Here is a 20838-nt window from a genome sequence, read left to right on the forward strand (position 1 = left end):
TGTATCTTGCAGTGATGATTGATAAATTGAATTTTTGTAAAACTCTGATTGAATTAATTCCTTTAGTCCATTGGTACATATGTGCATTATGTATGGTTTTAGGCTACAGCATTGGATCTTGTTAGACCTTTTAAAATGGATTGGCTGCTTTGCAATAAGGAGAAATTGCTGGGTATGTACAGAGGTTCTAAGTGATGTCAAATGACTGAAAGCATTTTTTGTAATGGAGGCATTTTAGGTTACAGTTCTTGCAGTGTGCATTAAAATAAATTACTCTGTAACGATCGCTGGTCCTTATAATGTCACGAATTGTCTTTTTCCACAATGGAAATCTAGAATTAAAATTATACCTGGTGGCAGTTCAAGATGAAATTGATAGAAATAAAACAGAGTTAAGTTAAAGAATGGCTTGATTATATATTCTCAAGGGATGAAATCTATTAGTGCTGTTCAGGTTTAAGAATTATATCAGGAATATAGATATTTAAAATCGACATAATACTAAAAGCTATTCCTGTAAAATCAATGTTATGACAGATTAAGAACAGTTGTTAATTTAAACGTTATTTTTTTATTCGTTCATGGGATGTGGGCATCGCTGGCGAGGCTGGCATTTATTGCCCATCCCTAATTGCCCTTGAGAAGGTGGTGGTGAGCCACCTTCTTGAACTGCTGCAGTCCATGTGGTGAAGGTTCTCCCACAGTGCTGTTAGGAAGGGAGTTCCAGGATTTTGACCCAGTGATGATGAAGGAACGGCGATATATTTCCAAGTCGGGATGGTGTGTGACTTGGAGGGGAACGTGCAGGTGGAGTTGTTCCCATGTACCTGCTGCTCTTGTCATTCTAGGTGGTAGAGGTGGCGGGTTTGGAAGGTGCTGTCGAAGAAGCCTTGCCGAGTTGCTGCATTGCATCCTGTGGATGGTATATACTGCAGCCACTGTGCGCCGGTGGTGAAGGGAGTGAATGTTTAGGGTGGTGGATGGGGTGCCAATCAAGCGGGCTGCTTTGTCCTGGATAGTGTCGAGTTCTTGAATGTTGTTGGAGCAGCACTCATCCAGGCAAGTGGAGAGTATTCCATCACACTCCTGACTTGTGCCTTGTAGATGGTGGAAAGGCTTTGGGGAGTCAGGAGGTGAGTCACTCGCCGCTGAATACCCAGTCTCTGACCTGCTCTTGTAGCCACAGTATTTATATGGCTGGTCCAGTTAAGTTTCTGGTCAATGGTGACCCACAGGATGTTGATGGTGGGGGATTCGGTGATGGTAATGCCGTTGAATGTCAAGGGGAGGTGGTTAGACTCTCTCTTGTTGGAGATGGTCATTGCCTGGCACTTGTCTGGCGCGAATGTTACTTGCCACTTATCAGCCCAAGCCTAGATGTTGTCCAGGTCTTGCTGCATGCGGGCTCGGACTGCTTCATTATCTGAGGGGTTGCGAATGGAACTGAACACTGTGCAATCATCAGCGAACATCCCCATTTCTGGCCTTATGACGGAGGGAAGGTCATTGATGAAGCAGCTGAAGATGGTTGGGCCTAGGACACTGCCTTGAGGAACTCCTGCAGCAATGTCCTGGGGCTGAGATGATTGGCCACCAACAACCACTACCATCTTCCTTTGTGCTAGGTATGACTCCAGCCACTGGAGAGTTTTCCCCCTGATTCCCATTGATTTCAATTTTACTAGGGCTCCTTGGTGCCACACTCGGTCAAATGCTGCCTTGGTGTCAAGGGCAGTCCCTCTCACCTCACCTCTGGAATTCAGCTCTTTTGTCCATGTTTGGACTAAGGCTGCAATGAGGTCTGGAGCCGAGTGGTCCTGGCGGAACCCAAACTGAGCATCGGTGAGCAGGTTATTGGTGAGTAAGTGCCGCTTGATAGCCCTGTCGACGACACCTTCCATCACTTTGCTGATGATTGAGAGCAGACTGATGGGGCGGTAATTGGCCGGATTGGATTTGTCCTATTTTTTGTGGACAGGACATACCTGGGCAATTTTCCACATTGTCTGGTAGATGCCAGTGTTGTAGCTGTACTAGAACAGCTTGGCTAGAAGCGCCAATTCTGGAGCACAAGTCTTCAGCACTACAGCTGGGATGTTGTCAGGGCCCATAGTCTTTGCTGTATCCAGTGCACTCAGCCGTTTCTTGATATCATGTGGAGTCAATCGAATTGGCTGAGGACTGGCTTCTGTGATGGTGGGGATATTGGGAGGCGGCCGAGATGGATTATCCACTCGGCACTTCTGGGAGAAGATGGTTGCAAACACTTCGGCCTTGTCTTTTGCACTCAGCTGCTGGACTCCGCCATCATTGAGGATGGGGATGTTTACAGAGCCTCTTCCTCCCGTTAGTTGTTTAATTGTCCACCACCATTCATGACTGGATGTGGCAAGACTGCAGAGCTTTGATCTGATCCGTCGGTTGTGGATTCGCTTAGCTCTGTCTGTAGCATGTTGCTTCCACTGTTTAACATGCATGTAGTCCTGAGTTGTAGCTTCACCAGGTTGGCACCTCATGTTTAGGTACGCCTGGTGCTGCTCCTGGCATGCTGTTCTACACTCCTCATTGAACCAGGGTTGATCCCCTGGCTTGTTGGTAATGGTAGAGTGAGGAATATGCCGGGCCATGAGGTTACAGATTGTGCTGGAATACAATTCTGCTGCTGCTGATGGCCCACAGCGCCTCATGGGTGCCCAGTTTTGAGCTGCTAGATCTGTTCTGAATCTATCCCATTTAGCATGGTGATAGTGCCACACAACACGTTGGATGGTGTCCTCAGTGCGAAGACGGGACTTCATCTCCACAAGGACTGTGTGGTGGTCACTCCTACCAATATTGTCATGGACAGATGCATCTGCGACAGGTAGATTGGTGAGGACGAGGTCAAGTAAGTTTTTCCCTCGTGTTGATTCGCTCACCACCTGCCACAGACCCAGTCTAGCAGCTATGTCCTTTAGGACTCGGCCAGCTTGGTCAGTTGTGGTGCTACCGAGCCACTCTTGGTGATGGACATTGACGTCCCCCACCCAGAGTACATTCTGTGCCCTTGCTACCCTCAGTGCTTCTGCCAAGTGGTGGTAAACATGGAGGACTGATTCATCAGCTGAGGGAGGACGGTAGGTGGTAATCAGCAGGAGGTTTCCTTGCCCATGTTTGACCTGATGCCATGAGATTTCATGGGGTCCAGAGTCAATGTTGAGGACTCCCAGGGCCACTCCCTCCTGACTGTATATCACTGTACCGCCACCTCTGGTGGGTCTGTCCTGCCGGTGGGACAGGACATATCCAGCGATGGTGATGGAAGAGTCTGGGATGTTGGCTGAAAGGTATGATTCTGTGAGTATGGCTATGTCAGGCTGTTGCTTGACTCGTCTGTGGGACAGCTCTCTCAATTTTGGCACAAGTCCCCAGATGTTAGTAAGGAGGACCTTGCAGGGTCGACTGGACTTGGTTTGCCTTTGTCGTGTCCGGTGCCTAGTGGTCTGATGCCGGGTGGTCCGTCCGGTTTTATTCTTATTGTGACTTTTTTTTAGCAAGATTTTACAACTGAGTGGCTTGCTAGGCCATTTCAGAGGGCAGTTAAGAATCAACCACATTGCTGTGGGTCTGGAGTCACATATAGGCCAGACCGGGTAAGGACGGCAGGTTTCCTTCCCTAAAGGGCATTAGTGAACTAGATGGGTTCGACTGTATGTAGACCTGGTTTTCCTAACGCAGCTGATCCAGCGCCGGTAGCGTTCAGGGCAGACCAATTCTGGGTAGGGCATCTGAAATAGGCATTAGGCCTTTCTTTGCATATGCAAAGGTCCTAACGCCTGTTTCAGGCACGGGCCCTAGACGCCTCTTTTTCTGCCTTCACTAATATGGTGGGTGGCGCAGTTCTGGCACGGAATTTGCGGCGCATGCCAGCCTCCAAATTAGATGCTTAGTTGTGCGTTTTATGCCTATAAAACAGGTGCAGCGACAAGCAATTTCTAGGCCAATCTCTTAAAGTCTATCTTTGAAAACACAAATGGACAGAATGTAATTGTACATTAAGGTTAGATTTTGCTGACTTGTGTTTTATGTTGCTGGACATCATACCTTCCTACCATCTTTAGCCTTAAGAGATTAAAAGAAAATGCATTGCTGCAAATGCTCTAAATCTGAAACAAAAACAGAAAATGCTGGAAATAAACACGAGGTCAATCAGTATCTGAAAAGAGAAATGAAAATGGCCCCATGCTGAATGTTCTGACTTTGGGCAAAGCTTCACCTACATCATGCACCTGGCCCATATATTTTTTTTTTATTCGTTCACGGGATGTGGGCGTCGCTGGCAAGGCCGGCATTTATTGCCCATCCCTAATTGCCCTCGAGCACATGGAAGTCCTGGCACTTGGCTTGTTCAAGCAGGCTTCTTAAATGAGGTGAAAGTTTTAATTGTTGGTAAAAGTTTTTGGGCCCAAAATTGCTGGGCTCCTGCCCTGTCCCCATAAGTGTAGCAGGCGAGACTTCCCTCTATCGACTTCCCATTGACCCTGCACCAAAAATTCAGGGACGATATCATTTTATTATTTATCATGGATGGTCTGCGCCTGTAGAAGCTCAACAAAGGCAATCACTTGATGAGGTGGTTTAATTCGGAGTGGCACACTGCCGAGGCTCAGAAAGTTGGCAAAGAAAAATGGCTAGCAAACTTTTTGGAATATTCCTAAGGGTGCAAAGGGGCAGCCCCTGGGATCTTCCACTTCAAATTTTACCCTTTTCCTCCCCCTTTCCCCCATGCAAGATAAACATTCAATTTACACCCTCCCCCAACCCAATAATTTTGGTGTCTTTCATTTTTTGTTACATTTTGCTGCATTTCGCTCCATCCGTTAGTTTTGCTGGAAGATCCACTAATTTTGTTTTTTTGGAGGTTCTTACTGAACTGAGACGAGAACCTGGGCATAGAGGCCTCAGCATCTGATTGCTGTTTCTCAACTCCAACTTCAAGAAAAGTGTGCTTGTAGCTTTGGCACAATGCACGGGTGTGTGCAAAAGAGCAATGGTCGTATAATACTTTAAATGGTATGTCCTACAGGTGCTGGGAGTTCCCAACTTCGGTTTGTGCCATGGTTGAAGGGCTGAACAAGAAATTTGAGCTATGCTGAGGAGCACTGCTGCTTTTGATGTTGACGGGTTTGAGATCCTGCTGCAGAAGATGCACTAAAGAACTGGCTACACTGACCACCCTCCTTTGGTGCAGCTCCTACAGCAAGGACCTCCAATCCTTCAACATCAAAATGTTTGTGTTGCTCAAATCTCTCCACTGTACCATTGTGAATAAGTAGGCAACTTTTCTGCTGTCACCACCTGAACTTGCCCTTTGATGGCAAGATGTAGCTATTTAAGAGCTGTTGCTTTGCTTTGCTAGATTCTGTGCTCCCCAGTCAGGATTTCATTTTCACATCGTTCACCTGACGAAGGAGGAAGCCTCCGAAAGCTTGTGAATTTAAAATAAAATTGCTGGACTATAACTTGGTGTTGTAAAATTGTTTACAGGTGTATTACAAGCCAGGCAGTCTAGGGAAGTTATTGATGTTAGAGGCAGGGCCTTCCTTTGGAAAATCAGCACAGCCTGCCCCATAAATTGCTGGCATAGGTGAGTCTGTGCCTTAGGTCAATTTAAACTCATTTTTGCCAGATGTGGAAAATCAGGGCCATAAAGATCATCTCGGTTGGGCAGGGAAAAGCTAATTACAGGACAAAAGGGGTGTGAAAATAGCAAAGTAAGGCACACAAAAGAATAAAAATAACTCAAAAATGGGGGGAATGAAGTGGACGATGGATAAGGGAAACAAAAGAAAATGGGAGAGATAGCTAGGTTAGAAGTTGGTAATGTTGGTTTGGCTGAAATCTCCTTTCTCTAACAACTGCTCCTGAGATAAATGAGTTTGATTAGCTTCAGCCCATTTTCTAGTGGGCATAAGTCCACAACTTACAACTTCCTATAATTTAGCAATAAATAGCAGTCTCACTGAAAGGCTACAAGAGGTCTTGTGTGGGAAATGTCACACTGGTGGAATAAGAGTTACTATTGAGGTTATGGCTAAGCTCCATTGTTGGGACAATATAGAGGGATATTTATTTTACAGTCATGGTAAGAGTAATGTGTTATGCCATCATGCTCCCAGTGTGTTTGGGTAGGTGGGGGAAATTCATTAAGACTTAAATAACTAATAAAAATCAACCATTTATCTGAAGAGTATGGTGTGAAGTAGTGGATTGTTCAAAAATATAAACAAAATACTGGGGATATCAGAAAGGTACAGATCTTGTGTACTTCACGTAAAAGCAGCAGAGAGCCAAAACGGGGTTGAAGACTTTTTTTAATTTGAAGAGGTTGAGCTTTGTGTTGTATCCTTTCAGTAAAACCTTTATTAACTCATTTTGATCTCCTTCCTCCCACCCAGGTGAACATGGATGAGATAAACAGCATCTTGTATTTTGGCTGGTTTAATGGCAAGGATCCAAACCCGAAACGGAACCCTGGAGAAATTATAATGTATTCCTACCTTGTATTCTACAAGTGAAATCTCAAATCATTGCTAACCAGGACTTGAAATTAACAATAACTCAGAAGCAGTTTGCTCCAAACACTGGAAGTTTATTACTGAGATAACAATCTGTTGGCTAAATGTTGCTGTCTGTATTCGACTGGCATGTTTGTTAATGCTGCTGACTTTAACAATCACTGTCAGAAAGATCTAGAATGCATATCTGAATGTCACTCAGGGGCTGCTTCATAGGGCACTATTTCATAACTTAAGTGGCTATTTTCAGCCTCATTTTTACATAGAAGAGCATTAGCATGCAGAATCAAAATTGACCAGATCTGCCACAGGGAAGCTTAAGCTTAGTCAAAGAGCAACCTTTTCTACAGGTAATTTTTAATCCTGGTTATCAAACTTTTCTTCTACTCTTGTAATAGATGAAGTCAGAATACATACAATTGTTTCAGCCTGAGTTGGATTTTATTTTACTCCATGCATTGTATGACAGTATTACTTTTTTTAAAAAACTAGATGTTTCCTCACTTTCTAATCCTTATGATTTGTAAAAATACTGCTAAACTTTGCTGTTATGTATCCACATACATTACAATGACAGTGGGGTGTGTATTGATTTGTTCATTGCATAAAAGGCCTAAATAAAAGTGAAAGCTGGCTACCAAAAATAAGGCTGCCCAATAGACCTGCCTCTTCACACTGCTCAGCAAACTAATATACCTTCTCTGTTAATTAGATCACCACTGCCATTAAGTCTGACTGCTTACCATAAAGTAGCACCGTGAGAATTCACATTTTTTTGCATTATGTTTCTATTCTCTTATTTTACGCCCCAGTTTGTGTGCTGCGATGAAATGTTTCAGTGTTACTGTTTTAAAAATATTTTGCTAGTTTGGTTTTCTGTTTTTATCTACATTGTAATTGGAAAAATAATATTTCTGTTCAAATTACCTGTTTTCAAGTTATGTGTCAGTTGTATCCTGACTGCTGGGTTAAACTTGAAGGCTTACAGACTACAACTCCCAAATGCATTGCACAGCTGCTAGTACACAATAAGAGTGGGTCTTCCTGTGACAGCTGCTTAGCAACTGCAAGTCTTGGGTTTTACAGCTGAGCATTCACTTCAGAATAGATGGCTGCAGTTTCAATGATGTATAGCCAAATTACTCCACAGATGAGAAGTTTTTGAAATCTCAGGGTAACTAAAACTACACTGAACTTTATCACAATGAAATTCAGATAGTAGGCTGGAAAACTTTTCTGGCACATGCACCTTACCATAGTGGTATCCAAATTATGGCTAGTGGGTCACACACAGCCTTGAACCCTAGGAATCGGACCCTCAAAGTTCATTTATATAGAATGTACAGCACAGAAACAGGCCAATTGGCCCAACAGGTCCATGCCGGCGTTCATGCTCCACATGAGCCTCCACCCTTCCTATTTCATCTAACCCTATCAGCATATCCTTTCTGTGTTTATATTTCTTATTTGCTGGTTTGTCCTGGTTGAATTTAGTAGGCCTGAAGGTTTAGAAAGAGCTGTTCTTAGTGCTATTGCCTCATTCATTGATAAATCCTTAATCAGCTCATCCAGATCTGCTTGCATCAATAACGTGAGATATTTGTAAATTAATAGAAATATGGATTTAAATTTTATGTGTGGCCCTCAAGGTTCTGTGGTACAAACCTATATGACTCACAAAGACAAAAGGCTTGAACATCCCTCCTTTACCAGTGTGTCCATAAGCCACCTGTGAAGAATCTGACCAAAATACAGCAATTTCATTAGCTGACTGTAACAGGAAATTAAAGTGCATTCTCTGTTTGAAACAGTAAATTGAAGCTTTTGAGTTGGAAGAGAAAGTGCTGTTTTATATGCACAAGTTATTTGGGTCTATTTAGCATAATTACTGTTACATATCCCTACAAATTATACTAATATTTCTATTTAAAATAATTTAACTTCAGAATTTTAATGTTGCCTGCTCTTTTAAAACTACTGTATTGAAATCTTTCATTTTGGTTGTCTGATTACAGTAATTCACTGTAGCACTATAGGCTACACAGTCACACTTTCATAGTCCCTGTCATTTACAACGGGAAATAGGTTTTTCCAGGTTAATTTTGTAAAGTTGGTACTTTGTTGCCATGTAGGGTAAAACCCAAACTCCGCGTTAATGGTTTATACAGCTGTTTTTGATTAATGGTAATTGAACAGTTAATCTTTCAAACATGAGCTGTAGGCTTTGAGGACAGAAGGCTTTGAATTATGAAAAAGATTGCATATGCAATATACAATTGGCATGGTTATATATAACAGAATGGGCACACCATACAAAGCTTTGTGGGGATTTTTAAAAAATTATGAGTTGAATTTGAGTATTTTGTATTCAATCATCCTTAATGATCTACTTTAGATTTCCTACTAGTCTTCCATACATGTACTAATGATGAAATTCTAATAAATGATTTGCATCTAAAATTTTAGACTCTCATCAGATGTTATTCAGGTATGAACAGTGATACATGTGAAACAACTGGTTGTGTTTAAAGGATTACTTGGAGATGCATGGGACTTGCTGAAGGTAACTGTCTTCAGTTTTTGCTTGATCCCGTTCCTGTGGAAAAGCAAGTGTAACCTCTGGCCTGCTGTAACGCTTGTCATGGGGGAATATTGATGCTCATAGCACCACATTCTCTAATTTTTTTCTTTAATAAGACTTTTTGGTGCAGCTTTTCATATAACACATCGTAATACAGATAATCCTGATTTACGACTCTTATAAATGTTTTGGTCAGTGTTTTCAATTTTAGTGGTTGGAAAGTAAATCAAGGAATGATCTATTCTGACTGAATTTAGAAGCACAATTCATTCAGGACTTGTTTGTGTATTTCAACTGATTTAATGGGCTTATAGAATGCTGCTGCTTGGGACAAGTATTAATCAGAGTGGATAATAAGAGGTTGTATGAGTTATTTAGAAAGAGCACTGGCTATTTTATTTTTGTAAAATAGGCCAAAGAAGGAGTTGAACAAAGGCAGCAAATTTAGTGTGTGGACAGCCACTATACTACAAGAAGTAACATTTTCTAGAACATTTTACAGAAATGTTGTTTCCAAAAAAGATCTGCAAGATATTTTTTTTAAATTGAAAACTAGAAACATTTGGGTTTCTGATAGTGTACTGATTAACACATTCATGTAAAATTCCTCTACTATTTTAATGTAGTTTCAACCCAGTAAGTGGGCTAATGACTATACTGAAATAGTGCACAAAGGAATTTTTTGGGACTGCAATAATCAGTGCACTACCAGAGGAAATTAAACCCTATTATTATGAATTTGATGTTGCACAGAGAATAAACAAATGTCCACAGAACTTACACAGTGGAACAAGCTGAGTGTCAATTTGCAGATATATATGATTTCTGTGGCATAAGGAAAGTCTAAAATAGCTTATTTTTAGTTTTAATCAGGTCTGAAAAGGTTTGTCTTCATCTAGTTATGCCTGTGTGATCATTTCAAATAACTTGCATGTAAGTTTACTGCAGTTGATATAAAATTGGCATTGTTTTTGGGACTCCATGACTTAAACCATATCTATCAAGTATGAAAACATTACTGCAGTAATCAAGGGAGCAGCAGCTGCTGGTGTGACAGCACAATGTAATTTCATTGATGAGTTTGACCCAAAGCCTTGTAGATTTTGCAAACAGGGTCAACTGATGAAAAAGGATAGGTGAGAGAATGAAGTAACAATAAACTGGTATTGGATTGATGTTGCTGTACTTCTTTTATGTAATCATCACCACCCCACAGAAAGTATTGCAATATTTTTTATGATGTCATGTTTTTAGCAGGGAAATGGATAAATATTTGAGAACAAAAATTTAAAAGGATGCATGGAAAGGGCAGGGAATTGGACTAAGTGGATAGCTCCTTCAGAGAGTCAGCACAAATGCAATAGGCTGAATCACCGCCTGCTGTGCTGTAAAATTCTGATTCTATGTACCCCCAACCCTTTTCTCAAAAACTCTCACTTTGTAACAGCTCCAGAGAAGTTTCTTTGGATTCCTGAGGCTAGAATAGTTTGGAGTATATTGGAACAGTAACAGAAATTACAAAATTCAAAGTGGAATGATTTTAACAAACCATAAAAAACCCTAGAAGAATTACTACTATATACATTCTTGCAACATATTGAGACATCCAGTGCTCTGCTGTAGGTTCTAACACCCTTTGTCGTAATGTTATGCCTAAAGAAAAGGCCTTCCCATAACAAACATAATGGCACCTGCAAGCTTATCTCTGTCCTCTTGTCAGATACTTCCAAGGATGGTAGCTCCATATTTATCAAAACATATGGGGATAAATTTTAACCCCCAAGAACAGGTGGGTTGGGAGCAGGTGGGGAGTAAAAATTCTCTGTTTTCAGAGCGGGACCGCAACCCGGCTCCAACGCACCTACTTCCAGGTTTGACCCAGACGCATTTGAGTGCATGCGCGCTTCTGAAATCTGAAAGTGGGACAATATTTAAAGGGACAATATTTAAAGGGCCAATTGAGGTTCTTAAAGTGCTTAAACCTGTTAACTTTTTGTGTATTGACCTACACAAGTCATTTTAACTGCTCCTGAACATGTCCACCATGGCTTCTGAAACACGCCATGGAAATGAGGGTGAGTTGTAGCCAGCCCTCTTTTGGACCTTTAAATCAGTGATTGACACATGTGAAGAAAAGGTGAGTTTTTGCAACAGGGCAATCAGTTCTCTCAGATAAACCTTTGGCTGGGAGTTATTTGTGGTTAGACTGAGATTTCTTAGTTCACACTCAGAATTCTTGTGTTCACACATATTCACCTACATTTTGGACCCTCTCAAACTGACATCAGGATTGGAAGGGGGGGGGGGGGCGCAATGCATTTATTTAACAGTACATCCGAGGAGGAGACACATCACCATCCGTGGCAGGCACGGCATGCAGTTCTGGGAGTTGCAGGTGCACAAGACATTCATGGTGCACCACAAGGACCTGAAGAGGAGCAGAGAGGGTACCAATGGAGGGGCCGAGGTCGCAGGAGGCACTACCCATGTGAGAGGGTCTGCAGGTAGAGGCTGAACTTCCTGAGCCTCTCTGAGGAGCAGTGACAATGCAGGCTCAGATCGAGTCACCAGGTGATCGCAGACATCTGCACATTCCTTCATGCAGGGCAGGACCTGGTGGCCAAACATTGCCCATCGCAGGTAATGTCACCACTACTCTCAGGCATCCTGAGTCCGCATGGCCATTGTCATGGACTGAATGGACTAATTTGTGAGCCGTGCTTGAAGCTCAATGGAGGCTGCCATTCTCTCCATTGTAAACATTCCCACACTTGCGCCACCATTCCACTAATGCTGGAGGTGGAATCCTCCATCCTCTCCGCTATTGTGGAGAGTATGCATGACATGTCTTCCAGTACCTCGCAAAGGTACAGCTGTACCTCTATCATTTTCAGTCTTAATGCTGGCCCATGGGGTTCAGCAGCCGCATCCAGCTGAGCAGAGCTTGGAGAGGAGTGCGCCCACTGACACGGACTCTCCACAGCTGCCCCTGCCACCAGTGTCTGCTCGTGCTCACCTGTGAGTGGTGAATCACCAGGTGACAACCTAACTGTCTTAACAGGACCCAGTGGAGTGCCAGTATCTGCGCTGGTAAATGGCCGGATATGATGTGATGGTGTGCCCTCAGAGGAATGGAGCTCCCCTGTGGAATCGCACTCTTCCATGTGCTTCAGCAATCCTTGAAGGCCCTGGAAGAGAACATAAAGCAATATTAAGAATCATCGCACTGAGGTGTGTAACAGATCAATCATTGATAACGTCAATTCAAGATGTGTGTGAAGGATGTTAAAGTTCTGTCACCAGCCGTTTGTGGGTTGCCAGTCTCACCATTTCTGACAGCCAGGCATTCAACCGGGTGGCTCAGCTCCAAGGCCTCCTCCTTCGCTTCTGTCGGGGGCACTGTTTGTGGTGGTCCCCTCCAGTCCTACTCCTCTTCTGTGCATTTTGCGCAGTCTTCTCCTACAAGGGAAGAACAGACGTGTGAATGAGTGACGGTGACGTGGTCACCCAATGGATGCATTGCTTTGGGTGAGGCTACCAATGGAAGAGATGCATCAGAGGGTGACTATCAGACAGATTCATAATGTTACGTCAGGATTGGGGTGAGTGGGAGTAAGGGGTCGCAAAACCTATCTACCTCAGCCTTGAATATACTGAACGATTCAGCATTCACAGCCCTCTGGGGTAGAGAATTCCAAAGATTCACAACCCTCCAAGTGAAGAAATTCCTCCTCATCTCAGTCTTAAATGGCTGATCCCTTATCCTGAGACTATGGCCCCTAGTTCTAGACTCTCCAGCCAGGGAAAACAACCTCTCAGCATCTACCCTGTCAAGCCCCCTCAGAATCTTAAATGTTTTAATGAGATCACTTCTCATTCTTCTAAACTCCAGAGAGTATAGGTCCATTCTACTCAACCTCTCCTCATAGGTCAACCCACTCATTCCAGGAATTAATCTAGTGAACCATCTTGCACGATCTCTAAGGCAAGTATATCCTTCCTTAGATAAGGAGGCCAAAACTGTATGCAGTACTCCAGGTGAGGTCTCACCAAAGCCCTGTACAATTGTAGTAGGACTTCCTTACTCATGTACTCCAACCCCCTTGCAATAAAGGCCAATATGCCATTTGTTTTCCTAATTGCCTGCTGTACCTGCATGCTAACTTTTTGTGTTTCTTATACCAGGACATCCAAGTCTCTCTGGACACCAACATTTAATAGTTTCTCACCATTTAAAAAATAAAAAAATATTAAAAAGCAGATTCAATAGTAACTTTCGAAAGGGAACTGGATAAATACTTGAAAGGGAAACATTTACAGGGCTATGGGGAAAGAACAGGGGAATAGGACTAATTGGATAGCTCTTTCAAAGAGTCGGCACAGGCATGATGGGCCAAATGGCGTCCTCCTGTGCTGTACCTATTATGATGCTATGAAAGGGGTTCCTCTCCTTCTATGTCCAGCTGGTTTATGACCAGCAACAACAAATCCTTCATATGAATACCTACTTTGCTGATAGCCGTCATCATGCCTTTGTCATAAGAAAAAAATATATATAGCGCCTTTCACAATGCCAGGAAGTCCTAAAGTGCTTTACAGCTAATGAAGTATAGTCACTGTTGTAATCTAAGGAACGCAGCAGCCAATCTGCGCACAGCAAGGGCTCATAAACAGCATTGAAATTAATGACCAGATAATCTGTTTTTGGTGTTGGCTAAGGGATAAATATTGACCAGGAAACCAGGAGAACTCCCCTGCTCTTCTGCGAATAGTGCCATGGGAACATTGGGTCCCCAAGAGGGCCATGGGGGCCTCAGTTTAACTGCTTATGAAAGACGACATCTGACAGTGCAGCAGCCCCTCAGTGCTGTGCTCAAGTGCCAGCCTAGATTATTCCAGACAGTAGCATTAAAATCACTGCATTACTGAAGATATTTGCACATTTGTTTTCCATCTAAATTACATTTCAGCAGACTTGCTACAATAATGACTAAGTTTGTTTTAAAATTAATTTTAGCCCCAGTATTTAAGCTAAATTTAAATGTGCATACACTTCATTTATAGGCAAGTTCCTGCCCAGTATAACAGGAAATATACTGATGAAAACTGCAACCATAATCAATTGTTCAATGGCATAATAATATAATTGAACCAATCTGATTCTTTGCGTACTTTTTTCAAGTTTACAAATTGCTCAACATGCATTAATTGTCACAAAAATTACGCAAGAATTGGTTGCATATTCAGGGTTTTCTTATTAGAAAACATTGAATTGGTTTTGATTGTCCTGCTGAAATAGTGTAAAAATCTGTTTATGATCACCTGTTTACAATTTGTTGTGCTAAAAGTAAGTGGGATAATTGCTAACCATCGATGCATACAGGAAAATATGTTAAATTTTCAGACTTCATTATTTTTAAAAGAGAAAAACAATACATAGATAGCAGGTACAACAGATATAATTCCCCAGTTTGTTAAGCACTTCTTGTTACTTCTTGCGATAGGGGTCATCTTCAATACTGAACTGGTAATTAGGTTTTGTGGCTTCTTGCATCAGTTCATACAGCTGTCCAATCTGTTCTCCACTAAAGCTTTTTAGTTTATCTGTTGTCAGGTCGGCTCCATATTGGACCTTCTGCATTGGATGCATCACACTCTCCATAGCCTGTGCCTGTAGTACATCTGCATATACCTGAGGATAGACAAATTAGATACTGCATTAGAGTCTTTAGGCTAAAACTGAAGAGTGCTCATTTAGGCAAGCTAGCAATGACATTTTATCAAACAGGCTGAGATTAAAAACAGCACACAGACCAACAGTTGCACTAATGCATTAGATACTGATTTCCCCATCAAGAAATCAAAATAGCTTCCTGTAAATGAGAGCATTTATTAACTTTTGGGAGGGGCATTTACTGTAAAAAAGAGTAGATTTCAGAATTTTAATTTGTTTGGAGATTAGTAGCAAGTACCATTTCACACTGCTGCTCTCAGCCTAAAATTGTATTTCCAATTTGACTTTTTTTTATATAAAAAAGCTAAATCATTCAGGAATAAGTTAAGTTGTTTTTGTAACTGCTGTATTGAAAATATTTTTAAAAGGTATATTTCCAAATAAAAAGCTTTGAGTAGTTGAAATGAAATTATTGTCACTTGGGTACAAATCTAAAAGATATATTTTGCTGAATTAAGGGACTTCTATTTAGCTTTACTTATTTTGTTTTGATGAAAATAATATTTTAAGCATTCTAACATAAAACTCAATGCTGTTTTAATGTTGTACTTCCAGACTTTTGTAGTGGATCTGGTTGAAAAAGGAAAAGAAAGTTATTTGAAGATTTTCTTGAATTAGGTATTGAAGTATCTATTCAGGCAATGGTTCTGCAGATATTGAATTTAATTAAATCCAAGATAGCTTAGTATAGCACCAATTAACAGTCAAGCAAAAGCACACATTTTTATTTCCTAAATACCTGTTAATCTTAGTGTTCCATTTTTAGGCAGCATTTGAAGTTTTTGCCAAAGACACCTTTTTAGAAAAGTTATACAACTGTACAAAAAGATTTTACTTACTGAACTTATGCCTGATATGACCACTGTATGAAGAAACACTACTGGCAAATTGAAAAAAATGTTTTCATAAAAAAATTGGTTTGCTGCAACGGATACAGTGTCTTTCATTTTTACTGTACAAATGTCGAATGCATTTTACTAATGTAACGGATAAGAACAACTCTTTTAGAATCTGTATTACTATAATACACCCTGTAATATTAGAACTTTCAAAAAAAATACCTATAGATAATATGCTCAGTACTATGTAGCATGATTTTTTAGAAGAAAAAAAATCATTAGTTGCTAGCTGGCTTTTACCATATATTTTTATAACTTTGAAATTTAAAAAAATATTGCGAAACCAAAAGGAGATCTGAAAAATCACTAAGATTGGAATTTATTTTAAATACATTTCTGTGACCTGCTGGAAAACTATACAGTACTTTGACTAAGTGAACAATGGTAGTCACAAAGTTAATTCAAATAAACCACCATTGCTGGAATAGAAAATTAGCATTAACCGTTAAATATATTAGTGTGGTTATATAAGCCTTTATTATATTTTCCATTAAAGAGAGTATGCCTTCGGATGAGTGACATAGCATCATTTTTTGGCAGACAAGTCCATTCATTGTACCTTACTGGAATATTTAACCTTCTCATCAATCACTGACACATCAGGCAGAAGGCAACTAAGATTAACTCTGGACTTATTCTGGATATGAATCCTTATGTGAGATGGTAACACTGCAATAATTCTAGATTAACTAAAAAGCCTTTTTCTTATGAGATACTTTCATTAAGAAAACGTGATTAACAGTCAGACAGAATATTAGAAATATGTTATTTTATTAGTTGTAATTTCATCTTTCCCCTGCTCTGGGTCGTATACCTCGATATTCGAGAGGCAGGGCCGCCATGCTCTTAGGTAACCACCTATAACCAATTTGTGGCCAACTCCACTGCTCCAACATTCAGTGTTGTGGATTTAAATTTTTACAGAGAATTAGTAGGATTAGAATTAGCTGGAAAAAATAAACAAACTGTTGCACTATGCACAAATTACTGTTCAAAATACAAGCTGTCTCAATGGTTTTGAGATAAAGGGGGTGATTTTAAATACCAAGAACGGGTGGTTGGGGGTGGGTGGGAGTTGAAAATAGTTGTTTTTGGGTTGCGACCATAACCTGGCCTTATTTCCGGGTTTAATGTCGGCGTGTAAAAGTACAGGCCTCCCCCGGGAATCCAAAGTCTGAAAATTTTGCAGTTGTGACCCAAGAAAAACAACCTTTTTCAACTCCCCCTTGCCCCCCAACCCACCAGTTTTTGGGGTTTAAAATCACCCGCAAAGTCTCCATTCTTGAGCCATACAAGGTTCCAGGTTTGACTCCTAGGGCCCGATGTTAGCAGGGCTGCGGGTTCTCAGCGGGGGGGGCTATCGGGCGCCACTGCTGATCTGCGCGTCTGGCGGGCTGCGCATGCGCAGTAAGATCTGTCAGCTGGAGGCGCTGTATTTAAAGGGGCAGTCCTCCACTGACAGATGCTGCAACAAATAGCATAAATGACAGCATGGAGCAGCCCAGGGGGAAGGCTGCTCCCAGTTTAATGATGCCTCACCCCAGGTATCAATACATGGGAGGAGGGGGAGGACAGAGATCTTCCACACGGCGGGCGGGAGGAAGCGGCCCGCCTCTGCCACCAGGAAGGCCTGGCTTGAGGTGGCAGAGGAGGTCACCAGCGCCACCAACATATCGCCCACCTGCATACAGTGCAGGAGGCGCTCCAATGACCTCAGTAGGTCAGCCAAAGTGAGTACACGTAGTCTTTCCCCTACACTCCGTCTGCCACAGCACTGCCCCCACCCCACATCTCCTTCGGCACTGCCAACACTACTCCGTCACATCACCCCTCATACCCACTCAAACCTCATCCTCATCTTACCTGCACCTACTCACCTCGCCAGTACTCACCCCGCCACTACCACTCAACCCAATCCTCATACAATCTCATGGCTCTATCTCATGCTCACCCTCTCGTGCATCTCTTTCACGGCCAGCCTCACTCAACCTGCCACTACCTGTGCTGCAGCCACAGGGCATGCATCACATATGTGCAGTAGGCAGGGTAAGGCAAACGTGTTGTGAGCATGAAGGGGATGCACAAGGGTGTTTGAGGGTTTGTCATGGGTGTTACTTATATTGAACTTCAGAACAACTCACATTACACATTATATTGGCACCACTACTGCCATGACTTCGCGAATTCTGTCTGGTTTGTGCAATAATGCCCGCTCCGGAGGATCACTATGAGGACCCACAACTGATGCCACCCATTGTGTCACTGCAGAGTGGGTGTAGGTGTATTTGCAGGGCTCTTCTGAGCAGACGACTGAGAGACATCGGCGATGTCCCCGGTTGCACCCTGGAAGGATGCGGAGGAGAAGTTGTGGAGGGCAGTGGTGACTTTGACAGCGACAGGTAAGAAGATGGTGCTCGGGCCAGCCAGGAGCAGCTCGGCATGAAAGAGGCTGCAGATGTCCACGGCTACATGTCGAGTGACTCTGAACCTCCGTGTGCACTGCTGCTCAGAGAGGTCCAGGAGGCTGAGCCTCGGTCTGTGGACCCTGTGGCGAGGGTAGTGCCCTCTGCGACGCATCTCTCTCTGCGGTAGTCCTCCCTCCTCCTGTACAGGTGGATGTGTCACAGCACTGTGTTGTGGAGCTCCACGTGTCAGAGGTGGACGGCGTGGATGGCGAGGCTGGTGATGCTGTTCGCCCTCCGAGGAGGTAATGACTGCAGCTACGGCGGCCCCCATCCACAAGATGTACATCTGAGGGGGTCCGCAAGGTAGGTACATGTCTCCGGACCCCGGGGTAAGTGTGCAGGTTGGTGACTTTGACTGTCAGGAGGAGGGTGGTGGAGGCCAAACTTTGTCCCGAGTGACGGAGTGGCCTCCTGCAATGGGTGAGGGTCTCCCCCCCTCACCTGTCAAATGGACCTTTGCAGCTGCCACAGGCTGACAGCTGCAACACGTCCATTCAACCTGGGAGTGTTTCCCCCAGTGTGGGAAACAGTCCCATTTTGTTCTAAAATCCCACATAGTCCCTTAATCAGGTCAGTTAATGACCTGAAATACCTAAATAAATACTGTCAAGTGGAACCCCGCTGGCTTTAATTGCCTGCAGGATTCCCACCAGTGGGGGCTGCACGCGCACGCCGGCGCGTCAGCGGGGAACCCGGAAGTGCGTGGGTTCGGGGCGGGCTCCGGTACCGCGCCGGGATTCTCCGATTTTCGGAGCTCCCCCGCGGGGAACGCACCCGATAGCGGGTGCTAAAATAGCTTTCAGCTGGAGTAACAGTAGGGGTGCTACGGTTAGCCTCTGGGTTACCACTTACAATTTCTACATACTGACCTCTACTGAAACATACATGAATAGACAAAATAAAGTTTGGCTGTGATGTCCCTGCAGTCGAATAACCAGCTCACACTTACTGTTATATATACTGTAAAATACTGACCATCATTTTCCAATCGTCCCTGGCTACAGGCGTGGTGCCGGAGGACTGCTAACGTTGTACCGTTATTTAAAAAGGAGGTAAGAGATAGACCGAGTAATTATAAGCCAGTCAATCTAACCTCGATGGTGGGAAAATTATTGGAATCAATTCTGAGGGACAGCATAAATCGTCAATTAGAAAGGCACGAGTTAATCAAGGACAGTTAGCATGGATTTGTTAAGGGAAGGTCATGCCTGACTAACTTGATTGAATTTTTTGAGGAGGTAAAAAGGAGGGTCGATGAGTGTAAACCGTTTGATGCAGTGTACATGGATTTTGGCAAGGTTTTTGACAAGGTCCCAATTGGCAGACTGGTCAAAAAAGTAAAAGCCCATGGGATCCCAGGGAAAGTGGCTAGTTGGATCTAAAATAGTCTCAGTCACATGAAGCAAAGGGTAATGGTTGACGGGTGTTTTTGCAACTAGAAGGTTGTTTCCAGTGGGGTTCCGCAAGGCTCAGTACTAGGTCCCTTGCTTTTTATGGTATATATTAATGATTTGGACTTGAATATGGGGGGCTTGATCAACAAGTTTGCAGATGATACAAAAATTGGCCATGTGGTTGATAGTGAGGAGGAAAGCTGTAGACTGCAGGAAGATATCAATGGACTGGTCACTTGGGCAAAAAAGTGGCAAATGGAATTCAATCCAGAGAAGTGTGAGGTGATGCATTCGGGGAGGGTAAACAAGGCGAGGGAATACACAATAAATGGGAGGATACGGAGAGCTGTAGAGGAACAAAGGGACCTTGGAGTGCATGTCTTCAGATCCCTGAAGGCAGCAGGACAAGTAGATAAGGTGGTTAAAAAGGCTTACGGGATACTTTCCATAATTAGCCGAGGCATAGAATACAAGAGCAGGGAGGTTATGATAGAACTGTGTAAAACAGTAGTTAGGCCACAGCTTGAATACTTCATATAGTTCTGGTCACCACATTATAATAAATATGTGATTGCACTAGAGAGGGTTCAGAGGAGATTTACAAGGATGTTGCCAGGGCTGGAGAATTTTAGCTATGAGAAAATGTTGGATAGGCTGGGGTTGTTTTCTTTAGAACAAAGGAGGCTGAGGGGTGATTTAATTGAGGCGTATAAAATTATGACCTGACCAGATAGAGTGGATAGGGAGAATCTATTTCCCTTAGCAGAGGGGTCAGTGACCAGGGGGCATAGATTTAAAGTAATTGGTAGAAGGATTAGAGTGGAGCTGAGGAGAAATTTTTTCACCCAGAGGGTGGTGGGGGTCTGGAACTCACTGCCTAAAAGGGTGGTAGAGGCAGAAACCCTCAACTCATTTAAAAAGTACTTGGATATGCACTTGCAGTGCCCTAACCTACAGGGCTATGGACCAAGTGCTGGAAAGTGGGATTAAGCTGGATAGCTCTTTATCAGCCGGCACGGACACGATGGGCCGAATGGCCTCCTTCTGTGCTGTAACTTTCTATGAAATATCACAAGTCAGTAAAGGCCATTTGGTGAGATACCGTATTCCGGCATGAGTGGTGAAGGTGAAGAAGGGAGAGAAAGTGGAAAGATGGTTTTAATAAGGTAAATAGAGAAAACCTCTTTTCACTAGTCGATGGATCAGTA

The 20838-nt window shown here is 42.9% G+C and overlaps 2 protein-coding genes and 1 long non-coding RNA gene across 3 annotated transcripts in view; 1 reads left to right on the forward strand and 2 right to left on the reverse strand.

Moving 5' to 3' along the window:
* The window catches only part of si:dkey-256h2.1 (uncharacterized protein LOC337520 homolog), a 209246-nt gene extending 200229 nt beyond the window's left edge, over positions 1–9017 (forward strand). Inside the window, exon 12 of the mRNA XM_068004185.1 lies at positions 6438–9017. Within this exon, the coding sequence (XP_067860286.1) occupies positions 6438–6557 (120 nt within the window). The 3' untranslated portion in view covers positions 6558–9017. The remainder of the gene's footprint in view (positions 1–6437) is intronic.
* LOC137341192 (uncharacterized) lies at positions 6611–14324 on the reverse strand. Its single transcript, XR_010966978.1, has 2 exons — positions 12466–14324; positions 6611–12326 (listed from the first exon to the last, which is right to left on the reverse strand). It is a non-coding gene; the product is annotated as an uncharacterized lncRNA (long non-coding RNA).
* Positions 14325–14530: 206 nt separating this feature from the next.
* sdhaf3 (succinate dehydrogenase complex assembly factor 3) overlaps positions 14531–20838 on the reverse strand; it is a 38526-nt gene continuing 32218 nt past the window's right edge. The window contains exon 2 of the mRNA XM_068004200.1: positions 14531–14830. Within this exon, the coding sequence (XP_067860301.1) occupies positions 14627–14830 (204 nt within the window). The 3' untranslated portion in view covers positions 14531–14626. The remainder of the gene's footprint in view (positions 14831–20838) is intronic.

This window comes from Heptranchias perlo, chromosome 2 (assembly GCF_035084215.1).
Source record: "Heptranchias perlo isolate sHepPer1 chromosome 2, sHepPer1.hap1, whole genome shotgun sequence".
In the NCBI taxonomy this organism is placed as follows: Eukaryota; Metazoa; Chordata; class Chondrichthyes; order Hexanchiformes; family Hexanchidae; genus Heptranchias; species Heptranchias perlo.